Raw genomic sequence first — 16,596 nt, forward strand, 5'->3', positions numbered from 1 at the left:
AGAAGCGCCGTGGTGGCAGCACATGAGAGGAAGGCCGGGGCGTGGTCGCCCCCGCCGGCCACCGCCGCCTGCACAGACAACGTCAGAGGACGCCGAAACGGAGAGGGAGACACAGACATGTGGGCCTCGCTAGACCGAAGCCGGGGAGACTAGGAGTGGCGCAACTACGCGTTTGACAGCACCGTCACACCGTGGCACTACAACCGGCTACACTACTCCGTCCGCAGCCCGGCGCTGCGCCGAGCCAAGAGTCGCCGATCGTGCACCCGCGTTGGTCAACACAGGTCAACACGGTCGGTCGCCCCGCTCCCGGCGCGCCTGGCGCATGCACCGCGGCTCGCCCGCCGGCCACCGGGGGCGCCGCAGGGCGCCGCGCCCTCTCCTGGCGCCGACACACGACGAGGTGGGGCGCCGCTGACACGCGCGGAGGTTCGTATGGCACATGACTGGCAGTATGGCGCACCAAACCACCCCGACTGGCTCGCGCGCACGCAGCTGCGATCGGTCGCGAACGCGCGACTGCGCACTAAGTGACGTCACATGCACACTAACACACCGTGTCTCAATATGACGTACGCCCCCACTGAGGCCGTCTCGCACGCGAAGCGGCCTCGCACGGCGCGGCGTGTGCGTGCCATGGAGCGCGAGCTGTGCACGCGAGCCTCATGGTGATGGAAGCTGCTTCGCCCGTGAACAGAAACGGGGAGCTAATAACACGCGCCGTACACTTAGGAGACATGACAACCGCTATGGAATGAAACGCTGATTTGGTAGAAAAGCGAACGTGAGTACTAACGCCACATCAATTGATCGCAAAATGGTGTGCGGCCGAGCCCGTACGATGCACCGAGCTGAAATGATGAGATCTCGCACCATTTGCACAGCGCGAAGCTTGGCCGTGAATTGCACAAAAAACATAGCCACTTCATTAGATTTGAGCAAGGTTGAACATAGGGCGAGCACAAAAAAGCAATCGATAAGTAATATCAGAGAGAAGAGACGCTAATATGGCAGCGGTGGGGGAGAGCGGTGCGAAGCCCATTATCACCACCAGTCACAGAGGTGTAAGAGAGCTGTTGAGTCACGCAGCAGAGTCGGGACGTGACGCCGGAGCGCCCGGTGTGACACGGTGATGTCAGCGAGGTGTCAGGTGACATAACCGGCAGTGTCCCCGTCACTGCACTGTCAGGCTGGAGCCTGTAAAAACGCACAGAACGCACTGTGAGTCCTGGGCTGCACTGTAATTAATTAGCGCCGCTTAATTAGCGCTGCTTAACTAGCGCTGCTTACGTAACACGATTTGGTCACTCGCTTGCCACAGCCCGCACGCCGGGTGTCGCAGTGGGGCCGGTGAAAATCCCGCAGTTGTAACTCGAGTTTCACGCTCTGCAGTCTGATAACCTGTCAGGATAGTAATGTGAATTAAGGAGCGTATCGCAGATACAAATATGGAAGGTTCTGCACAACAGCAGCAAATGGCGACGAATATTCAGACAACTTGGGACGCAAAACACCTGAACACATAATAGAAACAAAAATGATAACCATGATCTATGATGTTAAGACCCTAGAGCGCAAAATTACCTATCTACATGTGGATGAAAATAACGCGGTCTCCATAAAAGAGTTATTAAATACGATGGCCAACGAGAACAATGGTGTCATCCGGTTCAATGCCACCTGAACGGGCGGGATGAATGCCCAGCCCGATACAGCCTTGCGGAACTGCCTGCGATCAGTTTGTCAGCGTTGCCTGGTGAAAGTGGAGCTGAACCGGCCAGCTAAACACACCAGGTAAAGGAAGTGCTGCCGGGCAAAGATGAGGACAAAGATTTAGCGATGGTATGCCAGCTGTACGAGTGGTCCATGGGTGAGAGACTGAAAACCGTCGGAAATAAGCAGCGGTGAAATAATGATTGTTTATATGGAATGTTTTTTTAAGGCGAAGAAGAGATGGGCTCGCTGCAATAATGTGACATGATGAACTGTCGGCATCGGTTTGGTATATTCTGTTCGGTGCCACCCTTGAAGCAAAATGTCCAAGTCAGCTGGAGCAAACTGGCCAAACAGATCACATTAATGCTTAAGGCATGTGTGTTTGAAGGACGTTTTCATTAGCTGAAATGAGCCAGCTGACTGATGCCGCATATTCGCAACATAAATCAAAATAAGGCGATGCCAGTCTGCTATGTCAGGTGTGTCTCAGACAAACCATCAACCGCAAATGCTTACCTTTAGCGGTGTTCGTAGATAAGCGACGAAGAGCAGATGCCATGTAGCCACTGATTGGTCTTGAAAGAGGTAGCCTCTGGCTGATGAGAACGATCTCTTCTCTGGGACACTAAGCTGGCCAGGCCGTTTGCTCCCAGCCGGCTGGCAGGCAGTCCGGCGCTGCCGATGCTAGCGCCACCTGGACAACTTTCACTAGCGCCATCTGTCCCATATTTCCGCGCCACAAACCTAAATCACAAGAGGATACCAATGCAGTGAACGCGAAGTTGAAAAAACCGCGAGACGGTGAAAACCAAAAAGCAGCTAAAGCAAAACAAAAATACGTACTTATAGCCAACCGAGCCCGGCTTTGTCTCCAGGCACTTCGCAGTACGCGGCGCACCTCATTTTAGCATCTCACACGCACACCGTCCACCTGATGAACTATTGCACTTTTAGAAGAGGCTCTTGAGGAAGCCGCCGACTGCCTTCGACGCGTTGGCTGCGTTTCCAGCCACGTTTCCGGCCACGTTGGCAGCGGCGCTGGCCGCGTTCCCAGCCGCGTCCGGCAGGATGCTGGGCAGCTGTGGCTGCGGGCAGGCGGCGAGATTCGGCTCAGTCCAGCTCAGCACAGGGGGGGGGGGGGGGTGAGGGAGTCCCGCGCGGGAGCGAAGGAACGAGCTACGCTGGTCTTCGCGCTCACGTCTAACCAGAGCTATCGCTGCATTTCTGACTAGCTTCTGCTCAAAATCACGTAAGTGACTTACGAGGACCGTCATGCACATGGATAGTAATCATAGCATTATTCATCGCAGAAAACGAGGAGAATGAAAATAGATGCGTTTACGTTTCGAGAAAAATGCCTTTATCAAAAATAATCGCAGAAGTCCGTAACAGAACAAGCGGAATAATTAATAGAGTAACAACTCTGCCGAATGGGGGAAGCCTTCTGCTATTTGTTTCGATAAAGACATGTTGCCGAAATATGAACGCACCCGTACCTCCATTCGCCTGGTTTTTCATCTAGGATTAAAGTTGTTACGAAAAGCTCATCTAGCTTCTGCTCAATTAGATTACTGCGTGTTCTTTTTCACCGGAATAAACTGCCACGGCGTTGACATTGCGTTTACCTAACTGATCGCGGCACGTGATGCCGTATTAAAATCTGTAGTGAGACTCAAATACATCAATGCCTCTAAATCAAGGAGACACTCTTCCATCTAAATTTAGGAGAACCGCTGGCACATGACTTGAACAAGGCATAACATGCCACGCAGAACACCTATCCCTATCACAAAATAAGCTTGAAAAAAGATTAATCCCGTAAATACTCCTCCGCATCACCGATTTCTTTTCCAACGTTAGGCAGCAGCTATCGCGCTCTTTTGTGAACCCCGACGTCAGCACCGGACACACGCCGTCTCTCGGCCGAGCGTCGGCGCCGGCCGTTACCTTGGCCTGGCCGGGTGGCGGCACCTGCGGGCTGGCCACGCCGGGGGTAGTGGCCCGCGACGGCGCCGCAGACGGGGGCGCCGTCAGCGACTGGCCCCGGCCCCTCTTCAGCGCGCTGCAAGGCATCAGGCACGTCAGCGTGGTGCCCGTCTGCGCTCCACAAACGTAAGAACAAACACACGTGTGCATAAGCGTTCGAAAGCGACGAGCAGGCGGAGAAGTGGCATTAGAGGATCGGAAACCTGGCCAGATTCTTGCAGAAGTGACTTTGGGATCAGAATCCTTGGTAAGCACAGCCCTTTGCGAAGGCCTTGATCGCACTAACCGAGAAGAGCAGTTTCAGTTGAGCTTTAACGGAAGGATTGAGACGAGGCATTTGTATCACGGGTGAATGACTGTTCGGACTACCGTCCTCTTCCGGTGTGTTAGTATGCACATAGCGTTTTGGTCGATTCACATTCCAGCCGCCGGCAGGTATCATTGAATGCTGGGACGGACTGGGCGATATTTGACTTTCGGCCATGTACGCGCTGCGCTCGGAAACCTACCCTTGGATCTGTGATTCGAACCAGGGTCTGCTGCCTGCGAGGCCAGTATTCTACCCACTGAGCCGAGTTCTCTTCTTGTATTGTGTTGATTTAAACCGGGGCCTTCTGACTGTGAGGCCAATGTTCTACCGACTGAGCCAACGGAGAACTCGTAATCGGTAAGCTTTTCCCGGCGAGTTCAGTTGGAAGAGAACTGGAGGCGCAACAGAAAACCCTGGTCTGAATCCCAGCAATTTCAAGAACACTCGGCTGGTGACGCGTGCATGGTTTAAAGCCAGACATCGCCCGGTCGTTCTCAGGACGACGGCCAGAGAGCTTCCTGCTTCCTGAATTACTCCATCCTAGTTCCAGTTGAAGTGACAGCTTTAGCCGAACTTATTTAACGCGCCATATAATATCATGTCAGGATAATGTCGAGACACGGCCGCCCCTATCACTTTACCCCTGCCATAGTCAGCTGTATCTCGGCGGTCTCTGGTGAGTCCGAAAATGGACCACTATTTCGGAGATGCGGACCGCGCAGCGGGCCGCCATAATGGTCAGGTGTTCAGGTGTGCTGACCGTCTCTGGTGAGTCCGAGAATGAACCCCTACTTCGGGGACCCGGACTTCGCAGCGAGCCGCCAGAGTGGTGGGGTGTCCAGTGCCCTACCTGATTATGGTGTCCTAACTGATCAGTAACCCTGGCTAACAACTGATTAACTGAGCTACGTGTTACGGAACCTCACTACTACGGGCGAAAACTACGGGCGTGTTACGGAACCTCACAAAGAGCCAACCACTTTCAATCGTTATTTGCGCAGGTTGTGACGTGTACCATAAAAACATGAGTTAGGATTTGATGTTTGACTTTGGCTCTGTTTGTGTTAGATTGTTTGCTGACATCGCGTGACCGTCGTGGAAACTTCACACTTGTTTCATATCTCTTGTCGTCAGCGGAAGAAAATCGCAGCGGAAAATCTTGATAACTCGACTTCGTTCACTCTACGTCTCATTCGTTGCACCCGTTTACCTAAAACTATCGTTCACATCGACAGGGAAAAAATAGGCACGTGTAAGCATTTCCTAACAAAATGATTCATGCCAGATCTTTCTAATTATGAGCGAGGCCGCAGGCCACGGAAGTCTTACTTACATTATGAGATAACTTTCTCACTTGAGCGACCCGCCCAGGCACAGCCATAACGGTCTTCAACAAGCATGTCTTTAGAGAAGCATTCTATAAGCTCCTGTGGAGTCTTGCAACCAATGGCCGCAGGCACATGCCGATTTAAAAAAGAACGCAGTGCTCGAAACCCTGCGCTGTGTGCATTGTCTTCATGCAGTAGATTTACCTCGCAACGTGGTAATACAAATAGGATTTTATCTCCTCTTTCGATTGACACGATATTGGTGCGTCTTGCTCTCTTAGGTTTGCTAGATTTCAGGGGTGCCAAATTGACCCCCAACCGGGCGCGTCACATTCAACCGGTCACCCAGGCGCGTGCTAACATCATTCTGCGGACAAATAGATTACTGGTGCTGTCTTGTAACCGTGGCACTGAAAACGAATGCCCAAAGTAGCACGGGAATGGTAGACAGATAACCTTTAAGCCCTAGAACCGGCCCATGTAACGTCTCATTCCTTATGAGCCACACGCGATGAATTTAGCGCGACGCAGTGACCTGAGCGTACCAACGATCTAGCACTCATAGGTGCCCATAGATAACTGAGTGTGCGTCACCTTCCCCCCTCCCCAACATGAGTGTTTGTTGTTGTTAAGCACAGCTTAGACAACTGAATAGCGGATCGTTTGATATCTAAGATTTAGATGCACCTTGTAAGGTGGCTGACCTACAGTAGGTCAAAGCGAGGCCATGAATTCAACGAAGTCAATATATATGAAACCGTTTAATTTGATGCAACAATAGAGTGTTAGACGTAGTCATATATCTCTGATATGCTTTCTCAGGCAACACGAATATTGAATGAACAAATGCTCTTGACCATAAGTTAAGTATGAAGGTCCGACCAAGGTTAAAACCAATCTGTTTGATTACTCTAGGGCTTGCTGTATGGGGAAGATTCTGGTGCTAATTTCGTATTTATTGATAACAGGAACCGCATTATGCATTTTCCATGAACTCACTTAAGGTTAGAATAGGTCACTTACCTAAAATGACCCAGGCCAACATTTTGTTTATAGGAACATACTGCTTTGTATTATCTTTGCCGCTCATTTGCATGCAAAACTCAAAGCAGTCTTGCATGATGTTGGTCACCATGACGTTCAAAAGGTCAAACAAGGTCACTGACCTTAAATGAGTATGTGATCTTTTGCTTAGAACAGGTATCTAAGTTGCTTCGTGCACTTTGGAGACCAACCAACAGTATGACCCTGTTTGACCTTATTTGACCCAAAGGTCACGACCTAGGAACTTCAAACTTTGACCTAAGCGAGTTCACTTACAGATCAACACACCCTGTGAATTCGATGTCGCTAACACTTTTAGTTAAGGGGGGGGGGGGGCAAACTGACTCCCACCCGAGCAAAGGGTATCCAACCATCCACCCGGGCGTGTGTTAATATGGAGACCATTTCAACAAATAATTATTCGGCGGGACGATAACTTCCGAATGTAAAGGGCATGACCGCGACGTAATATGTTACACAGGCAAGGTTCGCGTGCAACAGTACATTAAGACGAGATAGCATAATGTATGCTGCTCTCTCGTGATGCAAGTTGTGGCATGGCAAGGATTAGACGGCGAAAGAGGTGTCTGCATTTAAGTCAAAACGCCTTAGTGTTGTACTTAATGGTCGCGTGAAACCAAGCCTCCGAAGATCTCAGGGGTTCGTATCCGGCTTCCGAGGCGTTTCGTGCCATGCCCGCAGCTAGTCCCAGCCGCCCTACGTTTGGTGCAGCACAATGTCATGGCCATCAACAAGCGCTGCTGACATTTTCTGCCTGGCTTCAGACCTGTCTGTTTCAATTGCGCATTGGTAAATGTCGGAGCTCAGGTGCAGTGGCAGCGCAGGCTTGACCTTTACCGGATTTCAATATTTTGCCATCTCGGTAAGAGCCTGTCTAAGTCTGAGTGCCTGAGAGCGTTCGAGCAAATCCACTTAAATCTCGATTAGGTTTGAAATGGAAGGTCCACTGGCTAAGCTCGAGCAATCTTCTATAATCAAAGAGTCCCTTCGAGCCACACTTATCTGGACAAGTCGCGAGCTAATGACACAATACTTCGAATAATAACCGCTTCTGCTTAAACTCACTTGCTACTACAACAAGTGATGAAGGCTAAGCTGGCGCTGCCAGTTTCACGGCGTTTCAGCCCGGCAGCCGGGGCTGAACTGCTCCTGTCGTGCCTGAGCAGCAGGACTCACATCCGAATGCGAGGCGTGGAGATAGACACCTGCTAATTGAACATCGCGGTCCAGAGCACCTGTGACAGTGGTATCGCTCCACCCATGCAGCCAAGTATACCGTCGCTAGCCGGCTGCGAACCCCATCCAACGAGATCGACCGCCGGGCTCAAGATTGAGTATCTTAATAGACCGGCTCCTAGGAAGTCTGCTGGCCGTTACTCAAAGCTCGACCTCTGTAAATTTGGAGGCGACGAACGCCGAGCCCACTGCCGGGCTCGCATCGGTGCCGACCCCTGCTTAACGACGGTCGGACAGATTCACCCGAGTCAGGGCTGCTCGTCAGCTGTCGGTCTGCCCAAGTCAGAGCCGCTCGTCAACTGTCGGTCTGCCCGAGTCCGGACCGCTCCTCAACTGTTGGTCTGCCCGAGTCCGGGCCGCTCCTCAATTGTCGGTCTGCCCGAGTCAGGGCCGCTCGTCAACTGTCGGTCTGCCCAAGTCAGAGCCGCTCGTCAACTGTCGGTTTGCCCGAGTCAGGGCCGCTCCTCAACTGTCGGTCTGCCCGAGTCCGGGCCGCTCCTCGACTGCCGGTCTGCCCAGCTCAATGCTGTGTGTCAGCTGCTGGTCTGGACAGAAATGGCGCCTAGCTAGGTGAGCCGGGTGCTGGGGGTACCGAGGAATAGATTTAAAACTATGCTGTCACCCGTAAGCAATACTTCAGACAGAAGTTATGCCAATTTGAGAGGAAATTTTCTTCTTAACATCGTACACCGTAAAAAACGTTGTGCACGAACAAACACAAGTTGAAATAATCCCAACCCAACATAAGGTGAACTGTGATCGGAGCATCACACCCCATAAGGTGAGCTGTGATCAGAGCATCACACCCCATAGGCCTTGTGCACTCACTCCTGCAGCTCCTTGATGGTCTTGTCCTTGGCGAACTGCTCCTCCTGCGACATCTGCATGAGGTGTAGCAGCCGCTCCGACTCGCCCTGCGCCTTCTGGTTCTCCAGCCGCACCTGGGCCAGCTCGTCTTGCAGCGCTTTCAGTTCCGCACCGTTGTCCTCCTGCCGTGCTGCCGCCTGTGGGGGCAGGGCGGGGTCAGGCGCGGCAACTGGTGCGCCTGCCACCGCCAGGCTCCGCTCGTCCGCTCACTCACCAGTCATCCCGCAGTCCCCCCCCCCCCCCCCCGCCTGCGCATGCGCCGTAGTGTGTGCAGTAAACTGATGTATTCTCGAAGCGGTTCGCAATCACCGGGCTCAGTGGTGGTTGCTGTAGCCAGTCGATACAGGAGCTGTGAAGTTCAGTCGCGTGTTGGCCCGGCCTGCCGCACGCAGCGACAGTACGGGAGAATCGATACAGGTGGCGCTGTCGCAAGATCGTTATGGGGGAAGTTGATAGCAAGACAGGCATTCATTAGCCTGCCTGCAACAAATGTCTGTGAGCGTAACTTTTCCACAAGGCACCTGCCGCTCTCAGCGGCAGCGAAGCAGTTGGTGCCAAGTGACGGGAGAAGGATAAGGAATCGCAACATCCTTCTTTGTCGTGACTGTGGACATCGAAGCCACACGGAACATCGTCATTAAGACAATTATGACGAGGTACGACAGAATCGTCCCCTTCTATTACAGGGACGCAGAAGTGTGGTCTCATTAACGTTGGTGAGGCACAAACCACTTAAAGACACGGCCGACTGACGCCACAAACACACGAAGGATCCGTCTAAACCGGGGCTCATGAAGACACTTCAGTGATTGCACCAACACTGCGAATCATCCAACTCATTCTCATCGCGCAAGATCGCGGATCCCGCACGGTTCTTCACTTCGAGCAGCTTTGTCCACACTATGAGAGCCAATGTGAGAGAACAAGCTCCGGCACACCAGTCTCCGGCTCCCCGGCACTTACAGGCTTTAACAATTTTTGTGCTCTTTTGTGCTGTAGATCTTTGAATTTTTGCATTTTCTTATGGCGCAAATTCGGGGGCCTGTGTTCAGAAAAGCCGACCGCGTTAGTGCTACATTCCTTAGATTTGACGAGAACCTCAGAATCATACTGATGGCTGATTCTGATTCAGAGTCAGACTGATGGCTCGCAACGCAACTTGTCAATCACGCCAGCCACGTCGCATTTGACGTCAGCAACAAAAAATTATCAGCATATAGCTATTGACCATCGGCCAACATACCAAGCATTCTGCATGACCTTCCGCGCGCGCTCATCCTCGTCCGAATTTACAGCACGCATCATCATACTTTACTCGATCTGGACAGCCAGCGAAGGCTGTCAGCGGGTATTGGAGTGGGCGGTGCGGTGCGAAGACCGACTTCTGCCCGGAAATGATGTAGTTCCGGTGGCCGACTTCCTGTCCGCATCGCGAAAGCCGGTCCGCGAGTGCCCAACCGCGGCGCCGCTGTTTACGATGGTGGTGCTCATTTGCCGGAGTGCCGATAGTGAGCTAAATGGTCCGCTCGCGACGGATAGTGAGTGTTATTGCCTGTCGAATGGGTGGCGCTTTACAGACACCCCGAGCGATGTTGCTAGTCGATTTGCATCTGCATCGATGCTGGGACAGACGAGCTCAGCGCTGCCGTGCAGGCGGATGAAGCTGATGGAAAGTTGGACGGGCGCAACGAGGACAACGCAACGCGACAAGAATACAGCTGTGTTGCTCGTCAAATCGCGGTGGTCTCATTAAAACAGCAGTGGATGTCGACATGCTACGTGGCGACAAGCTACATGATGGCCTGCCTACCTTGGTGGCCAGCTCGTTCTCCAGCTGCTGGACACGAGCTTGCAGCTGCGCTAGCTGCCGCTCCCTCTCCTCCGCCTCGCGGCCGCGCTGCTCCAGCAGCTGCGCTTGCTGCTGCAATTGCTGGGTCTGCTGCTGCAGCTGCATTGACTGCTGCTTGATCTGCTGCTGCAGGGCAGACTCGTCCTCCGCGCTGTTGCCGGGAGCGGACGTCTTCTGCTGCGCCTTCTGCAGATCCAGCTGCGGTGGGCAGAACACTTAGTAACATGTTGGCAACCATGACGCACAGTCTCGGTTGTGGAAGCGAGTTAAGTCCCATGGCCTCCCCTCATTATGTGTGTTTTAACACTGCATTGTCTGGTAACCACCTGCGATACCCCGAATGCCGACAGACATTTTATCACGCATCTTATTCCATATTTACGTGCTGTGCTATGTCCATACGGAACACTTTTGGACAAAGCTCAGCAGTGATGAAACAGTAGGCATCATTGTTTTGCAGCAGAGAGAAGCCCGCTTCGGCTTCACATTGGGACCGCACAGTTAACATACACCCCGCGCATGGGGTGTATGTTAACACCGCGACGACCGAAACGTTCGTGGTTGAACTGAGTGATACTTAGATCAAAGACGGTAATTTAGGTAACTATTTCGCAAAAAAGACTCGATAGAAATAAGAAAAACCTTCAGCTCCTGGTTCTTCGTCATTATGAGTTCAGAGTGCCTGAGCCCACTAATCGGCCTTCAGTGTGTCAAGAGCTTGAACGACGTCATAGAGCAAGCGTTTCCTATATTGACAGCACTCGACGTTGAAAACTGTGCTTATGATCACCAGTCTGAACGCTTATGACCGATGTCAAATCATTCATTATAACGTTATAACACCTGCCATACTGAAGGCCAAACAGTCAGCACAAGAGCTCTCGACTCATTAAGATTTCCCTTTAACCCAGGATTCCGATCAATCCTAGTGCATCGAGCTATTGAGCTGCTTATTGAAATTACCCTGTTAAATTATATGGACTGTCTTCAATGTTGTAATCAGAGCAGATAACTGCAATCAAAACGCAACCATAAGTTATGGACGCGTCGTCAATGTCATAAAGGACCCGGCGTGCGCTTTATTGCAAGCCGTCGGTCACGCCTATTTGCTAATGCACCGTCATGAAAGTCATCTCTGGCATAGCAAGACAGGCAGCCGACATAAGGACGTTATGCTTTGTCATGGAACGTTTGTCACATACCTGCGTTCGCTGCAGCTCCTGCACCAAAATCTCCAGCTGCGATTGCAGGCGTTCGCGCTCCACGCGGGCGTTCTGAATGTCATCCTTCGATCGCTCCAGTTCCTTTCGCAGCTTCTGCACCTCGTTGGAATCGCCGGCCTTCTGCTGCAGCAGCTGGTGAGCAGACGACAGCTGCTGCTGCTGCTCCTGAATGGTGCCACTCTGCTGCTCGATCTGCTGCTCCTGCAGCTGCAGCTGCTGCTTCTGCTGCTGAATCTGCTGTTGCAGCACGCTGGCCGCCTGGCGCGCCTCGCCCCTCATCACCTCCAGCTGCTGCTTCAGTTGCGTGACGTGTGCCTGCGCCTCCTGCAGTGCCTTCTCGGCGCGATCGGCGCGGCTTCGCTCGCTCTCCAGGCTGGCCTGCAGCTGCTTCAGCTGCTCGGAGTCCGAGGAACGGCTGCTAGTCTGTTCGGCGCGCAGCTCGGTCTCCAGCTGCCGCAGTCGCGTCACCTCCGCCTCGTGTGTACGTCGCATTTCGTCCATCTGCTGCTGCTTTTGCGCCAGCTCCTGCGTCAGCTGTTGCAGACGGTGGTCCCGCTCCTGCAGCTCCTGTGCTACCTGCGTCTGCTGACCACTGGCCGTCTGTTGCGACCGCTCCAGGCTCTGCTGCGTGCTCTGCAACTCCTGCTGGAAAGTGGCCAGCATCGCTGACGATTTCTCCAGCTGTGTCACCAGCTGGTCACGTTCGGCGGTGATCTGTGCTAGCTCACGTTCCAGCTCGGCCACTCTCTGCAGCTGTTGCTCGGTCACTTTACCCTGCTGATCGGCTGCCACCAACCGTTCCTCAGACAGCCGGACTCGCTCCTGCACCTGTTGCCTTTGCCTCTCGGCCTCCTTTGCAGTCTCTTCTGCCTTGAGTCTTCTTTCCTCAGCCTGACGTTTCGCCTCCAACGCTTGCCGCTTTTGTTCCTCAGCCTGTCCTCTGCATTCCTCAGCCTTTTGTGTCTGCTCGTCAGCCTGGCGTTTTTGCTCCTCAGCCTTCTGCTTCTGTTCTTCAGCCTGTCGTTTCTGTTCTTCAGCCTGCCTCTTCTGCTCCTGAGACGTACGGAGAGCGGCGCGGGATTCCTCTAGTTCACCATTCATCTTCGCCAACTGTTCCTGGAAGCCCTGGATCTGCTTTCTGGCCTGCTCGTCGCTGCTGCTAACTTTGTTCGCCACCTGCTGGAGGCCTTGGCGTTCCTGCTCGGACGTCCGCAGCTCACCCTCCATGCGCTCCAGCTTGCTGTGCAATGACTCAATTTCCATGGCCATCTTCTCGAACTCGACCTTGGCTGCCTCATTGCTGTCTTTGTACTTGGTGAGCCGCTGCTGGGTGTGCTCGAGCTCGCGGCTCAGTCGCTGGGTCTCGGCATCAGACGCCTGCTTCTGCTCGCTGACCTTCTGCAGCTCGCCTTGCGACTTCTCCAGCTTGGAGCGCAGCCGGTCCATCTCGGCCGACATCTTCTCCAGGTCATCCTTGCTCTCATTCTGTACCGAGCAGCGCTTCTCCAGCTCGGCCTGCGCTTGCTGCAGGTCGCTCCTGGTGCGCTTCTTCTCCGACTCCAGCTGCTCGACCCGCTGGCCCAGTCGCGTCGCCTCGCCCTGCGCCTTTTCGTACCGCGACCGGATGCGCTCCAGTTCGAACTTGAGCCGGTCCACCTCACCCTGGTTTTGCTCTTTCTCGGACGCGAACCTGGTCATGTTGTTCTCGTGCTTGTCCAGCTCCTTCTGCAGCCGCATTACTTCCTCCTGCTGTTTTTCGTTCTGGATTCGCTGCTTGCGTACCTCCATTTGGGAGACATCGTACTTCTCCCGCACGCGGTCCAGCTCGTTCTGCACCACCTCCAGCTGAATGTCGGACCTGCTATCGTCCGTCAACGACATTCCCTTTTGTGACTCCAGCCGATCCAGCTCTATGCGCAGCTTGGCCGCCTCTTGCTCAAACCTGTCTCGCATGAGGTGCTCCGTCTCCAGGTCCATCTGCGTCTTGTCAAAGCGCTCCCTGAGTCGTTCGATGTCCAGCTTCAGGCGCTCCTGCTCCTCCTTGCTCTTCTCCTGGCTGTCCTGGTACTTGCCGAGGCGCGCCAGGTAGCGCTCCATCTCAGCCTGGCACGTCTCGGCCTCAGCCAGCGCCTTGTCGCGTTCCGCCTGCGCCTTGCGCAGCTCCGCATGGCTCCGCTCGCCCTTTTCGTACGCCTTCTCCACCTCCACCTGGAGGCGCGCCAACTCCTCGTTGCTGCGGTCCTGCGCTACCTGCAGCTTCTGGTACTGCGCCTTGGAGCGCTCCACGTCGAACACCAGCTTGTCTACCTCCTCCTTGAGCTGCTCGCGGTCGTTAGTGAGCCGCTTGGTCTCCATCTGCGACTTCTCGTACTTGTCGCGCAGCCGCTCCAGTTCGAGGTTGAGCCGCTCCATCTCGTCTCGCGAGCGCTCCTCGCTGTCCTTCATGCGCATGAACTGTACGGCGCTGCGGTCGTACAGCTCCTGCAGCTTTTCCAGCTCGTCCTGGGCGCGCCGGTGCTCCTCCTTGGTCTTGGTGAGCAGCAGGTGCGATTTTTCACCCTCCGACTGCAGCCGGTCCTGTTCGTCCTGAGCTGTCTGCAGCCGACCCTGCAGCCGCTGTACCTCGCCCTGTGACCTGGTGGCGCCGGCAGCGGCGTGTCAGGCGAGACGACCAGGATGCTCACCTGTCAGTGACGATCCGATGCCAGCACGCGGGGTCAGGGGCACCATCAGATCGGACACCAGAACGACACGTGGGAAACCGCCAGCCATGGACGAGGAGAAACGGGGCCTGAGTAGGTGCTGCGAAATAGTATCATGTGCCCTACATCAGGACACGAGAGAGAGACAAAGTCAGTGCAAACACCACGAAAACCACCTCCAAGCCGACTCCAACAACGGGAGGACAGAAAACTCAGAGCAGACAATGCGAAACGACACTATACTGGTGACCTGACGGCAGGCGCAGTGACGACACAAGGGCAGAACAGAGACAGAAGAGTACTCGCATGAATGACGAACGCCTAGTGTGGCTAGATTCAGAAAAGATGAACTAATGCGTTGTATTATCCCATGTAAACCGGAGAAAAACTGCGAGAGGATTATGCTATTTCCAGTGACGCGGACAAGCTTCCGAAAAGCGAGAGCTATGCAAGTGCGGCATGCTGACGTGAGTTGGTAAGTGCACGAGCCATGGGCAGAGAAGGCGGTGTGACAGGCGTGGCAATGGCCGCATCAATTCATTGACATCAGTCTTAATTTAGCGTGTTGCCACTGAAACACACTCGTTAGGGCAACATCACCACACCAGTGTCCTCAACATTCTCTTGTTGTCGTGATACGGACGTTTTTGGCACATTGCGATCATATCGATGCCGTGCGAAGCATCCATGCGTTCTGAAGTCATTTTTTTCTGCGGTGGATACCCGAAATTAGATACATACATATATATATATATATATATATATATAATTGTATTATACAAATTATTATTAGTTATATAATTATATAATCATCATCCGACGGCAGGTGGCAGCAGCACAGTTGCTTATCTGGCGCTACCAGCTGCAATGTTACTTGCCATGAATTCCAGGTTACGCGCAAAACCGACGGTTGGCGGTTGGCGGCTGGACCCAATTCTAAACGGCCTCAAAACCACAGGCGAAAATAATTGAGATGGCTACGTGGAACCTTCCCCATCACCATCCCCACGCAGAAATCAGACAACGACAGCTTCCATATGCCGCCGCGCTGTACCGCTGCTCCCCCCTCCCCCCCCCCCCCCCCCCACAGTTCACACCCGCGCTCCGTGGCGTGTCATCGCGCGTGTTTGGCGGCGCCCGGGTCCGGCGCTGGTGGGAGCCGGCTGGCGTGCCGCTGGGCCCCCGTTTTATCGCCGCTCGGACCAGACATCGACCCGGCTCGGGTCGGCCGGCCGGCCCGCCGCTGGGCGAGTGGTTTATGTAGCGATGCCACCGCACTGCGGGCGGCCTGAGTGAGCCCGGTCATCCAGGGCCGTGTCCAGACATCACTTCTGGGGTGAGTGTGCTTGCAATGCACCAAAAACACGACTGCAGCACCTTTGGTGTATCACTCAATCTCAGACATATCAGCACTACATTTAAGGATCGCAGCCGGACTGCGCATGCATCCGCTCGACCAGCCCTTCTCACTCCCAACTGGGTCCGCTGCTGAGACCCCCACCTCAGCTTCGGACTGGATCCGCCCCTGCCACCCTGGCCTGGGTCCGACCGGGTCCTCTCTGCCAGCTCATCCCCGCCCCCGTCCGCGTCTGATCTGCCCCCGAAACCCTTAACCAGTCCGGCTGGGTACGCCTCTGCCACCTCCCGCCCAGCTCCTGCTGGGTCCGCCCCTGCCGCCCGCTGCCCAGTCCCGGGCAGCCTGGGCTGCAGCTGGGTCGCGGTGGCCGGCCTGTGGGCCTGCTCGTTACCGACGGCCGGCCGATAGCGCACCGCCGCTACCGACTCCGTTGATTGGGACGCGGTTGAGGGGGGACGGAGGAGGGACACCGCGAGACACTGGCACGCACGTCACGCGCAGATATCACGCCAGCTGGCAGCACGTCTGCCGCCCGGACCAATGGCGTATCAATTCCTACGTAAAGGGAATGTTTCACGTTTGGAGATATGGAGGCGAACATCAGATATGATGGAACAAGCTCACTTATAACAATATGCGTATTTTGTTAGCGGAAAAGACTGCTCTACGCAGCAGTTCTCTGTTGAGCACCTCAATGCGTCACAACTTGACTACGTCACCGTACATTCCACAACATTGATTGGGAGCTAATTGACGGTCGCTATATCTGGACATTTCGCTCACGAACGCCTGATATGAACGCCTCGATATTTTTTGGCCTTAATCGCCGCATGGCTGATGGACTAGCAGAAATTGAATGATGTTATTATGACGTCATGAATGCTAAGGTGACTTCCAGATACTCTCCCCATTTTCGCGGGTGTGTAGGTCAGGAACTAGACGGGCTTAGGTCTTAAG

The 16,596-nt window shown here is 54.1% G+C and overlaps 1 protein-coding gene across 1 annotated transcript in view; it reads right to left on the reverse strand.

Annotated features, from left to right (window-relative positions):
- Window positions 1-352: 352 nt before the first annotated feature.
- LOC119111571 (trichohyalin) overlaps window positions 353-16,596 on the reverse strand; it is a 70,995-nt gene continuing 54,751 nt past the window's right edge. Inside the window, exons 11-16 of the mRNA XM_037235381.1 lie at window positions 11,560-14,215; window positions 10,319-10,555; window positions 8,470-8,645; window positions 3,664-3,778; window positions 2,233-2,801; window positions 353-1,197 (exon numbers count right to left, since the gene is read on the reverse strand). Of these exons, the coding sequence (XP_037091276.1) occupies window positions 2,667-2,801; window positions 3,664-3,778; window positions 8,470-8,645; window positions 10,319-10,555; window positions 11,560-14,215 (3,319 nt within the window). The 3' untranslated portion in view covers window positions 353-1,197; window positions 2,233-2,666. The remainder of the gene's footprint in view (window positions 1,198-2,232; window positions 2,802-3,663; window positions 3,779-8,469; window positions 8,646-10,318; window positions 10,556-11,559; window positions 14,216-16,596) is intronic.

This window comes from Pollicipes pollicipes, unplaced genomic scaffold (assembly GCF_011947565.3).
Source record: "Pollicipes pollicipes isolate AB1234 unplaced genomic scaffold, Ppol_2.1 Scaffold_7261;HRSCAF=8764_pilon_pilon_pilon, whole genome shotgun sequence".
NCBI classification, from domain to species: domain Eukaryota; kingdom Metazoa; phylum Arthropoda; class Thecostraca; order Pollicipedomorpha; family Pollicipedidae; genus Pollicipes; species Pollicipes pollicipes.